At 40.6% G+C, this 22965-nt stretch overlaps 1 protein-coding gene across 2 annotated transcripts in view; it reads left to right on the top strand.

Moving 5' to 3' along the window:
• Positions 1-22965, top strand: part of ASB7 (ankyrin repeat and SOCS box containing 7) — a 47509-nt gene that overhangs the window by 16124 nt on the left and 8420 nt on the right. For both annotated transcript variants that reach the window (XM_060755670.2, XM_060755669.2), the window contains exon 5: positions 12279-12884. In XM_060755670.2, coding sequence (XP_060611653.1) covers positions 12279-12884 — 606 coding nt within the window. The remainder of the gene's footprint in view (positions 1-12278; positions 12885-22965) is intronic.

The following is a 22965-nucleotide window of genomic DNA, read 5'->3' as shown; positions in this document are numbered from 1 at the left end:
CTTTATATAAGTCAGGAGCAAGTGATTTTAGAAGTCTTTACTACAGAAGCTATAGAAGTGTTTGTGTGCCAGTCCCATGAATTAGGGGTTGAAGAAATATTTGATGTTATTAATTTCCAGGTTGAAAATTGGTTTGCCCAGAAATTGTGAGACCCAAGTGGTATGAATTACAAAATTGCAAGGATTTTGCACAATTTTTCCCCAGTGTATCCAGATCCCATAGGCAGTTGTGTGTATGAGAGAGGAAATAAGAGAAAGAGAGAAAGAGACAGAGAGAGGAGATGTTTGTTTCTCCCCACCCCCCAAAAAAGTTTCTAAATAGTTTCACATATTTCTCTGTATACAAAACAACAGTCTTGTACAAAACTAATTCTTTCTCTGTGTGTGCAGAATTTTTGTACAAGCGCATAAAGGAGAAAAATAAAAGAGAAGAAGTAACTGCACCTCTCTTTTGAATCCTATTGGATGTGTTCCATCAGCATATAGTTCTTCTATTTAATAAGCAAAATATACTATTTATTTATTTACAGCATTTATATTCTGCCCTTCTCACCCCGCAGGGGACTCAGGGCGGATTACAGTGTACACATATATGGCAAACATTCAATGCCAATTTTTAACATACAACATATACAGACATACACAGAGGCTATTTAACTTTTTCTGGCCGCCAGGGGAGCTGATGCTTTCATCGTCCATCTGCGACACTGATGAAGTACTTCCTCATTCCCCGCATGCTTTTTTGCTGGAGTGCTTTGCTGGAGTCTTTTTTATGGCCTCATAAATTAGTTAATTTAGCCTCCCCACACTTTAAGGTGGTACCTAATTTTCCTACTTGACAGATGCAACTGTCTTTCGGGTTGCAAAGGTCGACAACAGGCTACACAATTGGTTGGAAACCCACTCCAACCCGGGCTGGCTTCGAACTCATGACCTTTTGGTCAGAGTGATCTTAATGCAGCTGACACTCAGCCAGCTGCGCCACAATCCCGGTGTTATCGGCCTGTTAGAGAGAAATAGTGTGAAGGATTCAGAATTAAGGTACATAATGAGTTATTAGGTATTCTGGAGTATTTGCTGCAATAAGCAAACTCCTTGTATTTTGAAGGAAGCAACCTTCTCAAGCCTCTTCTGTATGATGGTTGTCTGTTTTATAATGTGTCATTTTATAACCTGAAGTATATGTCCTATTAGATTTGCAGTTTCCTTATCTACCTAAAGCAGTGGGAGGGGATGCAGATCTCGTGACTGACTTAGTGATAGTTTAGAATGTTCAAGTTGAAACAGAATGACAGGGAATGATATAGGTTGAGGAATGACTATTAGAGAAGTGTGTGGTGTCTTGAATGACTGCTCACTGGAGGGAAGGATACTAGAGACAAAGTTGAAGTACTTTGGCCACATCATGAGGAGACAGCAAAGCCTAGGGAAGACAATTATGCTGGGGAAAGTGGAAGGTAAAAGGAAGAGGGGCCGACCAAGGGCAAGATGGATGGATGGCATCCTTGAAGTGACTGGACTGACCTTGAAGGAGCTGGGGGTGGTGACGGCCGACAGGGAGCTCTGGCGTGGGCTGGTCCATGAGGTCACGAAGAGTCGGAGACGACTGAACTAATGAACAACAACGTGGTGTCTTGAATGAGAAGTATAGAAGTCTAATAAATCAATTCAGCCAACAATGTGGCTGGTGAAACTTACTATACAGTTCCAAATCATATCATTCACAAAACAATATTATATGCGTTTGGTACAGTCACTCAAAAAAGTATCAACGCTGTATGATCTTGCGTCGAGTTGAACTTAAATCTGTAGCCCACGACCGGTTTTGGTCTCACTCCAGGCCTTCCACTGGTGGACTAAAATTTTATATATATATTACAAATAAATTCATAGACAATCATGTACATAAATATAAAGATACATATAAGAATACTAACAGTTATGAACTTGATATTTATCATATGCATCAATATTTGTTGTAAACACATCCATTCAGCATCATATATTTCAACATGTTTAAAGATACTCACAAGATTATAAACTTGGTACTTGTTCCCCTTAGAAATACAGGTTTTTATGTTTAGTGGGATCTAAATCACTTCACTTTAGTTCTTAATTAGTCGCTCTCCACCAAGGTGCTCCGAGCGACTTACAATCTAAAATAGCATTTACACAATATAAAAACATTCAACAGTGACTATTTGGCAAATTAGATCTGATTACTTAAATGCACAACCAAACAGCCAAGTCTTGAGTGCCTTTACAAAAGGTCGCAACTCCGACATTGCTCTAATGTATGGAGGCAATGAGTTCCACAGAATTGGAGCATAGGTCGAAAAAGCTCTATGCCTTGTAGCTTCCAGGTGTACCTCCCTAGGGCCCGGCATGTATAGGAGATTTTCCTGGGTGGATCGAGGTGACCACTGATGGAGAAAAGGAATGAGGCGGTCCCTAAGATATAAAGGTCCTTGGCCATTTTGAGCTCTAAATGTCAGGATCAGTATCTTGTCAGAGATCCGATGTTCTATTGGTAGCCAGTGCAGTTGTTGCTGAATCGGTGTAATATAGGATCTTAGAGATGATCCCGCTAGCAGCCTGACCGCCGCATTTTGGACCATCTGAATCTTCTGGGTTGTTGACTTGGGAAGGCCGGAATATAAGGCGTTGCAATAGTCCAACCTTGTGGTGACTGTTGCGTGGATTACCGTTGCCAGTGCTTCTACCGAAAGGTAGGATGCCAATTTCCTTGCCTGGCGAAGATGAAAAAAGGCCTGCTTACTTATGACAGTGATCTGGGCCTCCATCGTCAGCGATGAGTCCAACACAACCCCAAGGCTTTTAACAGTGGCAGACGGAACCAGAGCTTCCCCATCGAAATCAGGCAGAGACTGGATTAATTCTGGTGGCTGGCTGGGCCAGAGTATCTCAGTTTTAGCAGGATTCACTTTTAGTCTGCTCGCTCGCAGCCAACTCATCACTGATTCCAAACACAGCTTAAAGTCTCAGGAATCGCGGTTGTCCCAGGTTCGAGATGCAAGAGTAGCTGGGTATCATCTGCATACTGGTAGCACTCTATGCCAAAGCTCCGCACCAGTCCAGCAAGTGGTTGGACATAGATGTTAAATAACAGGGGCGAGAGGATAGCACCATGGGGAACTAACTCCACAGCAAAGGCAGGAGCTCTCAGAGCTTTGGCCTAACCACTCCACCCTCTGTCTCCGGTCCCGGAGAAACGAATTGAACCATTTAAGGGCTAAACCTCGTACACCAGACATAGCCAATCGATGAATCAGCAAGTCATGGTCCACGGTGTCGAATGCAGCTGTAAGGTCCAAGAGTACCAATAGCGCTGATCTGCCTCAGTCTAACTGACGACGAATTTAAATCAAAGGAACAAAATGTGGCTTTAAACATTTAAAAGTTACATATACAAAAAAAAATCATCTAATTCTAAACATATATCACAAAATAGGTGTACTCACAAGATACTCTGTGTTTGATTCCAATTGCGAGTATGGGAAACTTCTGGGAGTTCCCTCAATTTACAAGGGGGGGGGGGGGGGGACCACATGTGCTGTTAAAGAGATAGAGAAGCTCATATGGACTGTTGGAATCAAAAATGTAAAATGTAGACACCAGATGGCGCTGTGAATGCTCTCAATATGCTCAAACAGAGATACATACTGTAACACTACCAATTTGGATGAAACTTCAGAATTATATATAACGACTGTACAGATTTGGTTCATTTAAACCATGTGGATATTCCGTGCGTAGTCTGAAAATCCAATATGTTTCTCTTTGTAAGAGTTTGTTATTGAAGTCAATGTGTTTGGAATGTGTGACCACTTCCAGTATATGGTATTTAAATGAATCCGGGCCATGTGGACTACGGATTTAAGTTCAACTAGATGCAAGAACATACAGCATTGATACTTTTTTGAGTGACTGTACCAAACGCATATAATATTGTTTAGAGAATGCTATGATTTGGAACTGTATAATAAGTTTCACCAGTCACATTATTGGCTGAATTGATTTATTTTTCTTTCTGTGTACAAGTGGGCTATTGTGTTGTATGTATTAACTCAGGAACCCATTCATATTGTAAGTATAGAAGTCTGTCAGAGTGCGGAAGCTCATGTTAGGAAGTTAGAAACTGTTGCGGCTCGTGCTTTATTTGAAAGTAAACTCTTATTAAAGAGAGCTGTATGAAGCAACATAGTTTATGAAGGTACTATTCAAGATTATAAATTTAAGATACAAACTCTCTGAAACATTGATGTTTTTAACCCTTGACAAGAAATGTGCCTGTCTCTTTAAATACATGACGTTATCAGTAAACAAAACTTGTTATTTTTAAAATAACAAGTTCCTGGTGTGGTTTGGGGGAGGATGCACCATGGACGATGGCACTTGCAATACCTGCACTCCCTTCCTGAGACTATTACAACTGCCAGCAATAATGGATCAGGACCACAATTCACACAGAGAGCCCGCATGACTCACTCTACATCCTGGTGCGGTTTCGAAGAATTTGGAGATGGATAATGGGACTTGCAGTCACTTCACTCACCTCCTGAGACCACTGAGACCCTCGCCAATGACTGATCAAGACCAAACTTGGCACACAGAGCCCCCATGACCCACTCTACATCCTGGTGCACTTTCGAGGAGGACAGACCATGGATGATGGGACTTGAAGTACCTCCACTCACTTCCCAAAACTGCTGCAACCCTCATCTAATGGTAGACTAACAGAATCCCTATTCTGTCCCAGTCTCCTATCCTTAGGTGGACACATTCAAATAAGGTTGACTGCGGGATAGGGCACCTGATCAGGGGGATGGAATCTTTATAGACTACTGCTACCCCGACTCGCCGCCCCCCAGATCTCGGCTGGTGCTGCCATGGAGTAGCCTGGAGGACAAAGCTGGGTGAGATTCCCCCCCCCCCCACCCCAGCTTCATCCAGCCAGGTGTCCGTTATGCACGCCAGGTCTGCCTGTTCATCCAGGATCAAATCCTGAATGGTTGTTGTCTTTCCATTGACAGACCTGGTATTCAGCAGCACCATCTTTAACCTAGAGGGTCTGCCATCCTGGGTACTCAAATTTACCATGTCAGGAGTACGTTTTGGAAGTTTTAGAGGTTTCTCACGAATTAGCCAAACTGGTTGATTAAAACTCCCTTTCCTGTATCTCCCCCTCCCCATCATTACTTCTGTGGAGGCCCCCCGACCACTGGAACCCCTCCCAGTTCCCAACAAGCCCCCTCCCTTTCTTTCATCCTGATGTTCCGATGTTGAACTTTGATGTAATATATCTAAATCGGTAATTGTCAAAATTCCTTCATTTTTGTAGTTCATTTCCTCAACTGCATACATCCCTTCCAGACTTCCACTGATCGTTTGGCAATCCTAAAGTGCCATGCCCAGTTTGTAAGTAGGCTTGCTCAGCCATAGTTCCACAGGTCAAGACCAAATTTGGCACACATAGCCCTCATGACCCACTCTACATCCTGGTGTGGTTTGGAGGAGGATAGACCATGCAGGATGGGACTTACATATGGGAACTATAGTTCACCTGCACCCACTGAACCCAGCCAACATTGGACCTAGACTACACTTGGAGCAGAGGCAAACAATGCCTTTCTCAAATAACCTGGGCACTACCAGGTCCCCAAGATGGTATATCATATAACAAATGAGAACTGATTTTTTAAAACTTCCTTGAACTGAATTTGACCAGAAGATGGCAGTACAATGCTTGCAGACCAGATCTAGAGATGTGAATTCTGATGTCTGTTAATCTTGCGCTGTTTTCTGCATGTGCAAGCATTACTAGTTTATGTGTAGTGTATGTTCGGTGAGTATGTTTTACTCTGACATCTGTGGGAAAAATCCTGTATAAGACGCAGGAACTCTGGGTTCTGTACTTAGATCACTCAGGATTGTGATCAGTCACATGTCACTATAACTGCACACTGGATGTCAGTAATTCTAAAGAAAACTGTGTTTCAAGTATCATTACTCAGTAAAAAGTTTGAAAATTGCTAGCACTTGTGGCAGTATTTTTTATGGTTCCTATGCAGTGGTTAATTTTAGATAAATACTGGACAGTTCACATCTAATAACAGGTTGGGTTGTTGTAGGTTTTTCCGGGCTATATGGCCATGTTCTAGAGGCATTTTTTCCTGATGTTTCGTCTGCATCTATGGCAAGCATCCTCAGAGGTAGCGAGGTCACCTGTCCGAACGTATCTCCTTCTACGTCCCACCTCGGAGTTTAAGATCTTCGGGGGAGGCCCTGCTTTCGGTCCCGCCTCTATCACAAGTGAGGCTGGTGGGGACGAGGGACAAGGCCTTGTCAGTGGTGGGCCCTCGCCTGTGGAATTCACTCCCCGGGGAAATTAGGTCATCAACATCCCTCCTCTCCTTCAGAAGGAAGCTGAAAAAATGGATATGGGACCAGGCCTTTGGGTAATCTGGCAGACTGACAAGGTAATGACGACCAGAACTTGGAAAGGACTATGGTAATGCTGAATGGACTTACGGATTTTAGAACTCGGTGAACGTTGGCCACTAGATTGGCTTTTAATTATTATTGTTTTAATTGATTGTTTTAATTACTGTGGTTATTGCTGTTATGTAATTTATCTGTTGAATTGTTGGCATTGAATTGTGCCGGTTGTAAGCCGCCCTGAGTCCCCCCTTGGGGGTTGAGAAGGGCGGGGTAGAAGTGTCTGAAATAAATCTATATATATAAATTTGTTAGGGGCATCCAACGAGGAAACAAAACTCAAAAACTCCCCAACGAAACTTAACCAAAATTCCCATGCCCATAACACAACCCACAAGGTACAAACATATCTACTCAAAATGAAAAACAACACAACAACACACTCACAAAACGGCAAAACAACAAAACTCAAAAATCCCCCAACGAAACTTAACTAAAATCCCCGTGCCCATAACACAACCCACAAGGTAAAAACATATCTACTCAAAATGAAAAACAACACAACAACACACTCACAAAACGGCAAAACAACAAAACTCAAAAATCCCCCAACGAAACTTAACCAAAATCCCCGTGCCCATAACACAACCCACAAGGTACAAACATATCTACTCAAAATGAAAAACAACACAACAACACACTCACAAAACAGCAAAACAACAAAACGCTCCATCACTCCCCCCGCTGCCGCACACACACACACAACCCCACGCTCCATCACTCCCCTGCCCCAATCTTACCTCCTTTTACTTCACGCCACCTCCAAACCCCACCCCGCTCCTTCCCGCTCTGTCAAAATCTAGGAAAGACAGGAAGGAAGGAAAGAAGGAAGAAAGAGAAAGGGAGGTAAAGAAAAAGGGGGAAGGAAGGAAAGTTAGAGGAAGAAGAAAAGGAAAGAAAAGGAAAGATGGAAGGAAAGAAAAGAGAGACAGCAGAAGAGAAAGAAAAAGGGGGAAGGAAGGAAAGAGATAGAGAAAGAAGAGGAGAAGGAAAGATGGGAAGGAAGGAAGGAAGGAAGGAGGGAGGGAGGGAGGGAGGGAGGGAGGGAAAGAAGGAGAGAAAGAGGGAAGATTGGCCACAGCAACACGTGGCGGGTAAAGGTTGTTATTTCTATGATTATGATGATGCTATTCTTCCTCTGAGACCCTTTTAGGGGGAATGGGAGAGGTGTCAGGTCCCAGAGGCAATGCATTGCATTATTGTTATTGTTATGATGGTGGTGAAATAAAAGGAAATAAAAAGTGAAAGAAGGAAGCAAACAGGGAGGGAAGAAAGGCAAAGGAAGAAAGGGGGAGGGAATGAAGGAAAGAGAGAAGGATGAAACCAAGTAGTGAAAGAAGGAAAGAAAGAAAGAGGTAGAGAAGGAAGAAAGGAGAGAAAGGGGGAGGAAAAGGGGGAAGGAATAGGTAGGGACCTCTCTTTCATAATAGTCCAGATATCTACCTCAACTTTGATAAGTTTTACTATAGGCCACAGCAACGCGTGGCAGGGCACAGCTAGTAATTAATAAATAGATGCAGGCGAAACATCAGGAAAAAGTACCTCTAGAACATGGCCATATAGCCCGGAAAAACCTACAACAACCCAGTGATTCCGGCCATGAAAGCCTTCGACAATACATAATAACATGTTGTTTTTCTCTTCTAGGGTTTGATGGGTAATATAACATGCTGATTAGAATTTGATAAACAATAGTTTATGTGTTTTCTATGGCGCAGTTGGTTAAACTGCTGAGCTTCTGAGCTTGTTGACCGAAAAGTCGCAGGTACTATTCCGGGTAGCGGCGTGAGCTTTCGCTGTCAGCCCCAGCTTCTGTCAGCTTAGCAATTTGAAAACATGCAAATGTGAGTAGATCAATAGGTATCGCTCTGGCAGGAAGGTATGCAGTCATGCCGGCCTCATGGCCTTGGAGGTGTCTACAGACAACGTTGGTTCTTCAGCTTAGAAATGGAGATGAGCATCAACCCCCAGAGTCAGACACAACTGGACTTAATGTCAGGGAAAAACTTTACCTTTGCTTTATTTTTTTTTTAAAAAGGTGGAAGGAGCGTTGTTTAAGAAATGCCAGGTAGTTAATATGCTGAGTTTACATAGTCATGTTCTGTATCTGGAGGCTAACCATTACAAAACTTTTATGTTTTTAATGCAAAAATTAGATAATTCCTCACATTTTCAAACATTTCCAGGAGCTCATCCAATTCTAAAGTAGGCAGTTAGGTGCAATTCGTTCAAACAGCTTAATCAAGTTTAAGATCAACCAGTGAACATACATATTTCTAATATGATTGCAGCACGTCAGCAGCTGTTATGCTGTCATCGTTGCATTGCTGTCTATGTAATTTGGTGGAAATAGTTGTGTTTAAATAGATTATCTGTTTCTCCCAATTATTACTTGGAGAATGTTATGTTATTGTATAATGTTATTGAACTACTCACTAATGGACGCTAGTATAGTACTTTTAAAAATATAGCAATGGTCAGATAACTGTTTGGTTTAATAGAGCAGGTTAGTTTTGTTGATCACCTTGTCCTAATGTTTTATAGATCTATGTTAGATGACTGGATAAAGGAATAAAATTTGTATAGGGAGCCCCTGGTGGCACAGTGGGTTAGACCACTGAGTTGCTGAACTTGCTGACCAAAAGGTCAGTGTTTTGAATTCAGGGAGTGGGGTGAGCTCCCACTGTTAGGCCCAGCTTCTGCCAACCTAGCAATTTGAAAACATGCAAATGTTACTAGATTAATAGGTACCACTTCTGTGGGAAGGTAACGGCACTCCTTGCAGTCATGCCAGTGGCCACATGACCTTGGAGGCATCTACGGACAACGCCGGCTCTTCGGCTTAGAAATGGGGATGAGCACCACCCCTGATGGTCGGACACAACTAGACTTAATGTCAGGGAAAACCTTTGTCTTTTAAGGAGTTTCAGAGAGAGATGACCACAAATATAATTTGGGAACTGAACATCATGGGCCATGTACTACAGGAAGAATGTGAGATTGTGGAGCATTACCGTAATTCTTTGGGCTTAGTACGTCAATGGATTCTAGATTTCTTCCTAGGATCTTAGGTGGGTTTCACCTATCGTTGGTATCACCTAATCAGCCCTTTTTGCACCAGATTATCTTCAGTTTTGTATTTGTCAATGGATTCGTTTGAAAGAATCCGCATATTACACACCCATGTCTAAACAGTCATATTTCTCTCTGCAAGATTCTTCCTCTTTAATTTTTAAAAAGAAAATTCATCCTTCTGGCTCAAAGCCTATGTGTAAATCCAAGTAAATTTAAGTAATGATTGGAATTTGTTTGGCTTCACTCTATCTCTGTTGATAGGTGTGAATTGTAATCCCAATTCAAAGAGTTTCTGGCCATAGTTTATATAGCAAGATGCTCTTTCTGGTTTAGCTATAAAAATGACAATGGCCTGTTCTATATTGTTCCTCCTGGAGGGCAAATGTAATACTATGGTTCCCTTTCAGACCTAAATGCTATTATATATTATGGGCCTGTTCCACCATAGACTGGAAGTTCACTTTAACATCACAAATTTGGCACTTTTATAATCTTACGTTATAATTGCAAATACCTTGTTGATTATATATGCAGATTACATTAGCACAGATGTTCCATACTGAGTGGCAGGCACCCTGTCAGTTAAGCATAAGCAAAGCTCCTCTTGGGAGATTATTTTATATATAATATAGAGGTAAATTGGAAGAATAGAAAATGAATATATACATCTGGCTGCTGTTTTAAACCTCTGAATCCAGTCTTCTAATAGCGATGAGGGAGAGACCTGCGCTATCGTTTGCTTGCTGGAATTTTGACATTTTGCCATATTTTCTTTCCTCATAATTGGATGTTTACATTCTTGCAAAATCTGGGCATTTTGTGAAACGGCAAACCCAGATTATTTTCATTTTATAGAAAACATTTTTTTATCGAGACGATCTGAAATAACATATAGCTTTACATGTTTTGGAAATGCTGCGGACCGCAGAGAGCCTTCGTTACCTTATACAGTATTGCGCCCCCTGCCCCCAAAACAAGCGCATCTTGCCAGACCACAATACATCCGCATCTTGGGCCAGCAGATGTTGCAACACATGCTTCTCTTTAAGGCCAAGAAGCACAAGGGAAAACAAAACACTGAATGAAGCATGAGATTTTAGAGTTGGAAGGAACTGGGGTAGGTAGAAATACCTTGAGCAGTTGGATATAAGGTGTGCTGCAGATGTCAGAAAACTGGATAGCCGGAGTTATATATTCTCCTTTTCTGTTTGGTTTGGAAGCACAGGATGAATTGACTTGAAAGCGTTATTGCTATCTAGAGTTCAAAGAATCTATCTTCTTTATATATAAAAATGCTCTGTGCATAATGAGTTCCTTAAAAACAAAAGAACCAATGAACGAAATCACACCAAATTTGGCAACAAAATGTCTCACAACACAAGGAGTGACCATCACTCAAAAAATTATAATTTTGTCATTTGGGAGTTGTAGTTCCTGGGATTTATAGTTCAACTCCATAAACGATGGAATTGAACCAAACCTGGCACACAGAACTCTCATGACCAACAGACAACACTAGAAGGGTATGGCGGGCATTGACCTTGAGTTTGGGAGTTGTAGTTCACCGACATCCAGAGAGCACTGTTGACTCAAACAATGCTGGATCTGGACCAAACTTGGCACAAGTACTCAATACGCCCAAATATGAACACAGATGGAGTTTGGGAAAATAGACCTTGACATTTGGGAGTAGTCACTGGGATTCACAGTTCACCTATAATCAAAGATCTGAACCCCACAAATGACAGAATTGGGGCAAACTTCCTACACAGAACCCCCATGACCAATAGAAAATACTTAAGGCCATCAATTCCAACTCCCTTTATCACGGCAAGAAAATGTAATCAAAGTCCTCCTGACAAAGAGCCATCCAGCCATAGATAGATAGATAGATAGATAGATAGATAGATAGATAGATAGATATTGAGATATTGAGATATTGAGATAGATAGATATTATTCACACACACAGAGATATAGTATCATAGATTTAAAAGGGACCCCTAAAGAAGGACAATTATATGTCGCATGTTCCAGAGTAGGCAAACCAGACAATCTCCACATCAACACTGACATAGAAACAACAAGGAATACTGTTTACCCACAAGCATAAAGGAATTACATATATTAGAAACCATTACTTTATTTTTCAGATCACCAGACTGGGCCACAGCAACGCGTGGCAGGGGACCGCTAGTTAGTTAATAAATTAGTTTCTCTCAAATCAGCTTTTCCAGCTTTTAGTTAGTAGTGTTTCATGTGGAAGGGCTTGCCTTTTGATTGAAATGTTGAAACATAACATATCATGCAAAGTATTGAAGATTTTCCCCAGAAATGAGTTGCTAGGTATTGAAGGGGAAGTGGTTTAAAATACAATGGATGCCAAAAAATACAGTATTTCTTGTTCGTTTTCAACTTCTGCAGTAAAGCGACAGTTACTGTGCTGAAACTTTGTAATAGCAAAGGTGTAAACAGAGATTCTAATTAAGTAATCATTTCACAGGGAAAGGGCAGCTACCCATGCTTTCTATAAAAAAAGGTTCCATTTTAAGTAATGTGTTAGTAATCTGGTGGGAAAAAGCATTTGCTGCAATAGTTTCCTAGTAATTTTAGCACTTTATCATCTTGGTTTTTTAAAAATCCTTAATAAGTGCTAACTCCTTCCACTTTTTTCACAATCTTCAGCTGACCCTACGGTGAAAGACTTAATCGGTGGCTTCACTGCTCTACATTATGCAGCCATGCACGGCCGAGCCCGGATTGCGCGCCTGATGCTGGAGTCAGACTACCGCGCCGACATCATCAATGCCAAGAGCAACGATGGCTGGACTCCCCTCCATGTGGCCGCTCATTACGGCCGAGACTCATTTGTCCGGCTCTTGCTGGAGTTCAAAGCCGAAGTCGACCCTCTCAGCGACAAAGGCACCACGCCGCTTCAGCTGGCCATCATCCGCGAAAGGTCCAGCTGTGTCAAAATCCTCCTGGACCACAATGCCAACATTGACATTCAGAACGGCTTCCTGTTACGCTATGCTGTGATCAAAAGCAATCACTCTTACTGCCGGATGTTCCTTCAGAGAGGCGCGGATACAAACTTGGGGCGCTTGGAAGACGGACAGACACCTTTGCACTTATCTGCTCTTAGGGATGATGTGCTGTGCGCACAGATGTTATACTATTATGGTGCAGACACTAACACAAGGAACTATGAAGGACAGACTCCACTGGCGGTTTCAATAAGCATTTCGGGAAATAGCCGGCCTTGTTTGGATTTCCTACAAGAAGTAACAAGTATGTATACTAGCAATTTTTGCTCTGAATTCTTCAATGCTTTTGGGGGACTTTGTAATATTTTGGGCACAGTTCAGACTTATAATTCCGGTCACAGGACACTCTGGGAGAGGAGGGAGATGGGAACGGTTTTGGTGATTCTTCTTTCCTTCTGCAGTCCTTAATACTCCCTTCTAGAAATGAATCTGAATAATAATAATAATAATTTTTTTGTTGTGTCAGGAGCGACTTGAGAAACTGTAAGTCGCTTCTGGTGTGAGAGAATTGGTCATCTGCAAGGACGTTGCCCAGGGAACACCTGGATGATTTGATGTTTTTTATCATCCTTGTGGGAGGCTATAATAATAATAATAATAATAATAATAATAATAATAATAATAATAACATAATAACAATGACAACAACAACAATAATATATAAAGTTTAATAAAAATCCACATTCTTTCAGCAAGGTCCTCTGCTGGATCTGGGCCTAAATCAATTGCTAATTCCAACTAGAATAATCCCATTGCATCAATGGGAACTTGGTGAATTGATACTTAATATAAATTTCAGTAATTCACTGGATTATCACCAACAAATGCATTTCATACAATCATACATTTGGGCTGCCATCTGATCCAACCCCCTGCCATGCAGAAGTACACAATCAAAGCACTCCTGACAGATAGTCATCCGGGCTCCTCCACACTCTGAGGCAGTTTAATTCCTATCTAACAGCTTTCATCATCAGGAAGTTTTCCCCAAAGTTTAAGTGGAATCTCTTTTCCAGCATTTTGCTCCGTCTCCTAGTCTCTGAGACAGCAGAAAACCTATTTGCTCCATCTTCCTTATAACATCTTTCCAAATATTTAAATATGGCTATCATGTTACTCCTTAATCTTTCCTTCTCTGGGTTGATGCTCCTGCTAGGACATGGTTTTCAGACCTTTGACTGTTTTGGTCACCCTCCTTTGGCAAGGAAATTCCTCTTAATTTCCTTGATAGAGGCTCCTGTTTCTTCATAGTTTATCCTATAACATTGCATTGGTGTAGTTGGTATCAGTGAAGTTAAAAAATGCAATGGAAGCTACATTGAAGGAAGTAGAACCCAGTTTTCCTGGAAAAAAGAGTTTATTACATCAATCAGTTGAGATGCCACATGGGGCATTCTCTAAAAAGCTGTTAGCCCATCTGTGTGCAACATCAGACTTCCCTTCCATTTCTCTAGATACAACACTGACCATGACTTATGCCTCCCAAACAAATGTTTGACGTCAGGGACCAGTCTATTTAATTATTTGTAAGCTTCTCTTGAGGCCTTTTGGATGGAAAGGTGAAGTATAAATATTTCCCAAGACTGAGATGGCTTTTTTATCTCCATAAACCAAAAGCCCAGCATAAAGATTTGGTCTTTTCAATAGATAGCCATAGTGGTAGCGTTCCATTTTACATGAACCTTTCACGATGCCATCATGTCACAGAATTATGAGATTGTTAGCATTAGTGGCCTACAGAATCCTCTTTTCCTGAGGGTGCTTCCCCTGATTGAGTGGGACTGCTTTTCAAACTGGATGCTTCAGTTACTTTACTCAACTAGTGTAGAACTATAGGGATCATGTCGACAATGCAAAACAAGATACTGTCTTTTTAAGATACTGGTGTATTGATTACAGTAGTGTTAATTATTGAAAGAGATTTGTAGATTTAAAAACATTTCAGAACACTCTTTCCTTAAGCATACACAGCTGAAGGAATCCTAACTTCCTTGCTAAAATCTGAAAGCGTGTGTGTGGTTCTGTGGCTTTCGCCTCTGCAGTTGTCAGAATCCTTGGAAATGGAGAGCTTCATGAAATGTCATTCTGTGGTCTTTTGCTAGATTTATCTGCAGCTGTATCCTCAGTATCTTTTTTATGTGTGGAAAAATATGTGAAATTTAAAAAAGGGTTAAGTTTTAACAGCCAGTATAAGCTGTAGTGTGACTTTTGAGTTTTGCGAGTGTGAAGTTGATCTATTTTGATTAGAACCTGTAGGATTTTAATTGGACAAGTACTATATATACTTGAGTAGATGCTTAGTTTTTCAGCCCTTTTTTTAGGCTGAAAAACCCCCCTCGGCTTACACTCGGGTGAGAGTCCTGGCAAGAAGGCATGGGGCTTTAAGAAGGGCTTCTTTCAGACCAATGCCTTCCCACCAGGACCCTCACCTCTCCGCACAGCAACCCAGCTCTCCTTTCTCTCCTCCTCTCTTGGCGCAGCATGTGCCTTCTTCTTCTACTTTTTTTGGTGCAGTGTGCGCCTTCCTCTCCTCTTTCGCGCAGCATGCACCCTCCTCTCCTCTCTCGCGCAGCATGCTCCTTGCTCTCCTTTCAGTGCACTGTGCACCTTCCTCTCCTCTCTTACGCAGCATGCACCTTCCTCTCCTCTCTCGCGCAGCATGCTCCTTGCTCTCCTTTCAGTGCAGTATGTGCCTTCCTCTTGCGCAGCGTGTGCCTTCCTCTCCTCTCAGTGCAGTGTGCGCCTTCCTCTCCTCTCTCAGTGCACTGTGCACCTTCCTCTCCTCTCTCACACAGCATGATCCTTGCTCTCCTTTCAGTACAGTTTGTGCTTTCCTCTTGCGTAGCGTGTGCCTTCCTCTCCTCTCTCACGTTGCGTGTACCTTCCTCTCCTCTCTCAGTGCAGTGTGCTCCTTCCTCTCTTCTCTTCTCTTATGCAGCGTGTGCCTTCCTCTCCTCTCTCAGTGTAGTGTGCACTTTCCTCTCTTCCTCTCTCAGTGCCAGTCTTTCCCACAACAGTGTTTTCCCCAAATTGTATAGTTAAAATAAATTATGATGATTATTGGAAGAATACGTAAGAATATTTACATTGAAGAAGGTTAGAATAATGATTTAATCAGAATTGGACAGTCTTATCGTAAGTTACAGTTTTATGTAAATATTCAAAAACATTTAACTTACTGATGCCTCAATTTGTGTAATTTTATTGGTATCTATTTTTATTTTGAAATGTACTCGTAGCTGCTGCATTTCCCACCCTCAGTTTATCCTCGAGTCAATACATTTTCCCAGTTTTTTGTGGTAAAATTAGGTGCCTCGGCTTATATTCGGGTCAGCTTCTACTCAAGTATATGCAGGTATTACTGAATCAACAGATACTGTAGACCCCTCATGAAATACCAGCGTTCTTTTCTCAGTTAGCTTCCTTTCAAAGGCCCATTTTGAAACGGGTAGCCCACCCTCTTCTCATCAAAGGCTTTAATGTATGTTGGAGACAGATCAGACACCTCTGGAATGGTGACAAGTGGGGGTGGGCTTTTGTGTTTGTTGCAGGTGGATCAGATGCCTTCAGAAGTGACACCTCAGCTTCTCTTGGGCACTGAAAACAGGCAGCTAGGCTTTCAGTGTGTTATGTTGCATCTTGGGGTGGGTGGCTGCTAGTCAAAGCAAAACCCTCCAGCTATCATGTTCTACCCACATTTTCAAAGCACGCAGGTTTCCCTGAAGGACATAACTGGGCTTTTTGTTCAAGTTGGTTTCTTTGATATCTCTGACATGTTTGGTGTGTTTATCCCCTGACAATCCTTTATTCCTCCCTGCATTCCAAAGTGCCCTATTTAAAGGTTGGGCCACCTCTTCAGGCATTGCGACCTAGTATCAAAGTTACATGTACAGATATACAAAATCATCATTATTGAGTTATATGCAACCTTTTTTCTTAGTTAGACTCAAAGCATCCAACAATGCTAAACAAAGAGTACTGCATATAATTACCACCCCAAGACTGCGAACACCAACATAAAATTAAATCCAGCATTATTTAAAAATGAATAGTTAAGGCCATTAAAACGTATTCAAAACACATTAAAAAAACTACACGACAGCCCCTGAACAGAATCATGCTGTAACATTTCCTTTACCCTTGTCGTTGTAAGCAATTTGACTGTAATTGTAGCACTGAATAATAATAATAATAATAATAATAATAATAATAATAATAAACATTTATTTATACCCCGCTACCATCTCCCGAAGGACTTGGTGCGGCTTACAAGAGACCGAGCCCAAGTACATCAGTAAAAACAACAGCAATACAGACAATAAATAAACTCATAAACAAAGCAATAAACAGTAACAATAACACCACAACGTATTAAAAACCTATGGCAGGGCCAAATGTATAATAAATAAATAAATAAATATCATTATTTAAGATTATATTTTAATAAATAGAATAATAATGGTAAAACCAATGAAAAGATTATTACACTTAATGTCCTCTTTCAGTGTAGATGGAGAACAATTCTCATTGTTTCTGATCTCAAACTAGCATTTTAACCAGGCTTTTGTATGTCTGTTATGGTTAAATACTAGCTTGGTTGCAATGAGGCAAGTTGGCTGGAATTTTCTTGTGTAGAGCTCTGTTATATCATAAGCCACAAGAATGTTGCAAGGATTGCAAGGTAATTTTTCCTGGCAACTGGAAAAATTACATTTTAATAAGTCATTTTATGCAGTTAAAGAAAATGATGATTTTTACCAAACGGCAATCAAATCAAGTTATAGTAGAGGAGAGAAACAACTACTATATGAAAGTATATAATTATGTTGGTGCTCTAAACAATTCCCATATTATAGCTGTAGTCCAGTTTACCTTTGCACAATGGTGTCTTTTTGCAGGATAGTTAACTCTGTTGTGTTTCCATGGCAAGACTATAGCGAATCTAAACAAACATAGTCATGTTAGTCCATGAAAAAAAACAAATAGAAACCCACAAGCAGGCAATACCTTTATTAGGACAAACCCAACATCCACAAAAATGTGCATACTTTTGCATTCTCCAAAATAGGTACTTCTGTGCTGTGCTCCTTCTGCAGCCTTGGTTTTCTGCTTGAACTGAGAGCCAACTTTGCAAATTGCAGCCAAAGTCTTCTGCTAGAAACCAAGACCCCTCCTTTCTTCGGCATCCCTTCTATGTTTTGTTGCATGTCAGCCAATAGCACTCCCACTCAGAACTGCATCTTTGTACAGATTTTAAGAACCTGCTTCCTGGCCACCGTATCTATCCAAATTATTGGACTCCTCTGCTGCTCTTCCTTCTACCTGATCCTTAATTTCTTCCCAGCCCTTCTTTAGTCATTCAATGGAAGATCTGGGGATCTCAGAAATCACACTCGTACAGAACTTTAGTAGATCCCAATGTGCTTCCTTAATTTGACTTTTGATTGGTTTCGGAGCAGGTGGTTGATGACATTTTTGTGATGCCTAAAACCTTTGAAGAGTTTTAAGAAAGTAACCCTTTAACTCTGGGACATTTGGCCTTTGCTTCCTTACTAAACTCCTTGTCCTTTGGTATTCTTCGGTATTCCATCGCTATCAAACTAAGATAATGCCAAGAGGCAGGGCCTGAAAACATTTTGTCTCCAGCAGTTATTTTCTCTAAGCAAGTCCATCTCTTATATCTGATCTTGTCATGGGTAAATTTCTAGATTCATTTTTCAGTGAATTGCATGCTTTGAAAATGGTTGGGATGAATAGGGTTGCAGAATGCGTTTTGCTCAAATTCACTGAACTGCATTGCCGACCACTTTTGGAATGGGGAGAACATTGACATAGATCTTTGGGCATTTTCTTATTTTTTTCATTCTGTTTGAGCATTTAGGAAAAGCACCTTATTTACTTAAATATTTGAAGTATTATATATTGATTAGCATGCTGTATAGTATGGGATTTTGTGTGTAGATTTCATTCTGTAAAGAGCACTAGTTAGTTAGTTATGTTTTATTGATTGGCCTATTGGCCGTATCAAAACATTTAACACATAACACATTTAACACATAACACATTTAACACATAGTCATACAACATACAACCCTCGGTATAAGAGAGGTTAAAATAAAAGAGGTTAAAATAAACAAACTGTTGGCAGATCCCGTTCAGGTCAAATATCTGTGTCACCTCCACAGTTTACCCCAATTGATTCTAAATGTGCAATTCTCAGCTGTGTTGCTTTGAATAGAAAAACGGCTGTTTTGTGTGTTATTTTAGGATTCTGGCCGGCCAACAAAAATGAAGTTTTAATATGTGGATCCCAGTGTGTTTTGTGAATAATGTATGGTCCAAGGCAATGGTCTCTCTCTTTCTTATACAGCTCACATTTGAACAGAACATGTGTAAAGAGCACTAGCTTACGTTGGTATTCCTTGCTTCTAGTGTATGACTGGTTTTGGATTATCACTGCTTTTCCTTCCACTGTAGAGTGGTGTATTCCTTGCAAATCTAACTTTTATGCTGCAAATAGTTACTCACTGGTTAGAGATGGTGGACAAAACTGAATACTTAGTTAATTTTGTAGGCTGGAATTTTTAAACTGGAAATAAAACTGCCAGGCCATCTGTGCACCCAAAATTATTTTCGGTTTTGTCAATTTTGACAACCTTTGTTTAGCAGGACAGTATAAAAAGGAAGGACATCTAAGTCTTAAAAGGTCCTTAAGGCATTTTATACCTATGATTTGTAAACCGCTCTTAAAATATTTCTGGCTTCTTGTCACAGTACGAGTCAAAAGAGTGGGATTATTATTATTATTATTATTATTATTAATAATAATAATAACAACAACACTTTATTTGTACCCCGCTACCCAAGGGACTCGGTGCAGCTTACATGAGGCCGAGCCCGAATACAACAATACAAGCAATGAAAACAGTACAAGCAAATTAAAATAAAACATAGACAATAAAATATACAGCATTATCAGTAGGACAACACACAATTAAAAATGGTGGGAAGGCCAAATGTAAAATTAAAATTGGAAGTAATGCTGGGACATGTACGAGAAGGTGATAGTGGTGTTTGTGGAAGGGCATACGAGCAGCACTAAAAAATGTAAAGTGCTTTGGAGGAGAAAGTGCTATGGAATCCATTATTCCGGGATATTTTAGATTCGTGACAAGATGCTTGTATCTGTGTTAGGTGCAAAAAATTAAATTCAGACAAATATTTGTGACTGTATTCTCCAAGGCATCGGTTTATATAGCTAAAAGATTTAGCTAACTAAACATTGCAATTTTGCAATGTAAAAGCCTGCCTCAACTAGGAATTCTCTCTGTGTGTCTGTTAGATTGGTGTGGTTTTTGTTTCCCCTACTTTTGGTGGGCAACAGAAAAATGTTGAAAGTCGAAAGCTGGTTGTCATTAAGGATATTTTTAAACTGATTATTGTGAGAACATTGATTTCAAGGTGAAGTGTAGGAACATAAAGGTGACTTATTCTTATGCTTGCAACTCTCCCATATGGTTTTTATTAAAACTGCAGGCTCATTTGAAAACCAATTTACATTCTTTTCCGCAAAAGCCTCAAATGTATAAGTATGTATGTGGGTGTGTACCATGGTCCTCCTGTATCAGGAGTGGGCAACGGGTGGGCCCCAGGCCAAATGTGGGCATGGCAGCTGCTTCTGTGTCCTCAGACGTCTTCTGATCATCCTTTCGAGGGGCAAAATTATCCTTCAGGTCTTCTGAAAGCCTTCAAGAGTAGAAAGGCACAACTGCTTCTTAATGTTTTAAAAAATCATGCTTTGACACTTCCTCTGGTTCTATTTAGTAGACAGTACCCAGTCCTTTCTTCCATTTCTTCTGGCACTTCAAGAATCTTCTGTCCTGAAACCAAAGCATTTTACCAACTCATTTTTTTAACATACACACCAGGCATAGTTATTTTCTAAGGAAATCATATTTCTAATTGAAATATGGTAATAGGATGTTTATACCCCCACCCCCAATCCTCATACTGTATGGATTCATTTTGGTCAGGATTGATTGAAATTAGCAGCTACACACTCTGGTTTGCATAACCCAGTTTTATTATTCAGATTATCACAGGCGGCCCTAGGTAATTTTCAACAGTAAGCAAACAGTATTTTGGTGTCCGCCCCCCCCCCCCCCAAACCAATAATTGATATATATTTTCTGTTCGTCATGGGAGTTCTGTGTGCCATATTTGGTTCAATTCCATCATGGGTGGAGTTCAGAATGCTCTTTGATTGTAGGTGAACTATACATCCCAGTAACTACAACTCGCATATGTCAAGGTCTGTTTCCCCCCAAGAGCGCCTCAAGAGCACCCCTGGGCAAAATCAATTATACTGCGAACGCTTACTTTGCATAATGGTTCAGCCGCCCCTGCAGATTATATAGGTTGTTGCTTTTATCCAAAAATGTGAAGTACTGAAATTTATTTTAATGCCCCCAGCAGCCCTTTTTATCTTTTTGGTAAAGTGGGCTAGTCCAGTGTCTAGCACCCACCGAGTTTTTAGTGGTGGGCACCATAAAAATTGCAGAAACTATGAGCAACCCCATTGGCTGCCCCCTGTGTCCAGCACAGAGTGAATGAAAATGTCTTACAGGTAGAACGGGGGAGGACTTCCCCTCCTTTCCCAGATATTTGCAAAAAGGACAGAAAGAGCGCTGACAGCCGGAGAAGCGTCTGGAATATCTGCTTTTTACATGGTCCTTCTATAACCCAAGCTGCCCTTCTCTTTTATCCATTGAGTTTCTTGCAGTGGTGGAGCAAAGGCTCCTTGGAACGGCTCGGCAAGAAGGTGACATGTAACTAGCCCTCTTTCCCCATCATCCCCATGTACAAACATCTGACTTACAAATGGTTCATAGTTAAGAACGGGGGTGAGACAACAGGGAGTGGGAGGAATTTGCCCCTCAAAAAAAAGAGTTACTATTATCATGGGGAAAGGGGGCCTTCACTGAAGCTTTCTCTTCAATCCTTGTTTCCCCAACAAGCTACATTTTACAAAATGCAGTTCTCAAAGGGATAGGAATTGAGGGGAAATCTTCTGAACAGGGGCACAGGCAGCAAAGGAAACACCACAGGGTGTTAACCTTCCCTATGCTGTCCAAAACTAAAGTGTGTGTGTGTGTGTGTAGATAGATAGATAGATAGATAGATAGATAGATAGATAGATAGATAGATAGGCTGGAGTTACAGTTTTAAAATGTACCTGTTCCAACTTACAAACACATTCAACTTAAGAGCAAACCTACAGAACCACTCATGTTCATAATTTGGGGGCTGCCTGTGTGGATAGATAGATAGATATGCAGGTATTCGGGAGTGGGGGGATCTGAAATACAAAAAAACGCTCTGCTCCCAAGCATTTTGGATAAAGGAGACATATTTATATTATATTATATTATATTATATTATATTATATTATATTATTATTACAGGTTCAGATTATGGAATTCCAAAATCTGAAGTTCTGACCATATGGGCGACTGAGATTGTGATATTTGTGGTTTCAATGCACACATATTTTGTATATTTTAATATTCTAATAACAGGGACAGTAAGAGTCACAAACTGTCATAGAAACCACAAACAAATCATTTATCTAATACGTTCCAACTGCCTTTTTCAATAAGACATTCAATAATTGCTGCTTCAATGTTTATTTTGCGTATACGTTTAAAGTGCCCAATTTGAAATGTCCTGATCTTACTGGCTTCACTGTAATTTTAAATGGGTACAGCCTTCAGTGTTACTGCTTTCTAACAAGCATGGTGTGTATTAGTGAACGTGGCCAAGATTTCTACAGCACATCAATGTGGGCATGCTATTCTTCATCCCTTTACTACTGAACATCTATAAGCTTACTAGATAGAGCATGTAGCTTGGTATCTTTTACAGGTTCTGTATCTTTTAATTAACATTGGTGTCAATAAGCTTTGGTTTCTGGATGGGATAGCCATAAATATATATATATATATATATATATATAAATTCTCTGTGCGTAATGAGTACCTTAAAAACAAAAGAACCAATGAACAAAATCACACCAAATTTGGCAACAAAACTTCTCACAACACAAGGAGTGACCATCACTCAAAAAATTATGATTTTGTCATTTGGGAGTTGTAGTTGCTGGGATTTATAGTTCACCTATAATCAAAGAGCATTCTGAACTCCACCAATGATGGAATTGAACCACACTTGGCACATAGAACTCCCCTGACCAATAGAAAACACTGGAAGGGTTTGGTGGGCATTGACCTAGAGTTTGGGAGTTGTAGTTCACCTACATCTAGAGA

The sequence above is a fragment of the Anolis sagrei genome, chromosome 9 (genome assembly GCF_037176765.1).
Source record: "Anolis sagrei isolate rAnoSag1 chromosome 9, rAnoSag1.mat, whole genome shotgun sequence".
In the NCBI taxonomy this organism is placed as follows: Eukaryota; Metazoa; Chordata; class Lepidosauria; order Squamata; family Dactyloidae; genus Anolis; species Anolis sagrei.
This window is presented reverse-complemented; position numbering and strand designations above follow the sequence as displayed.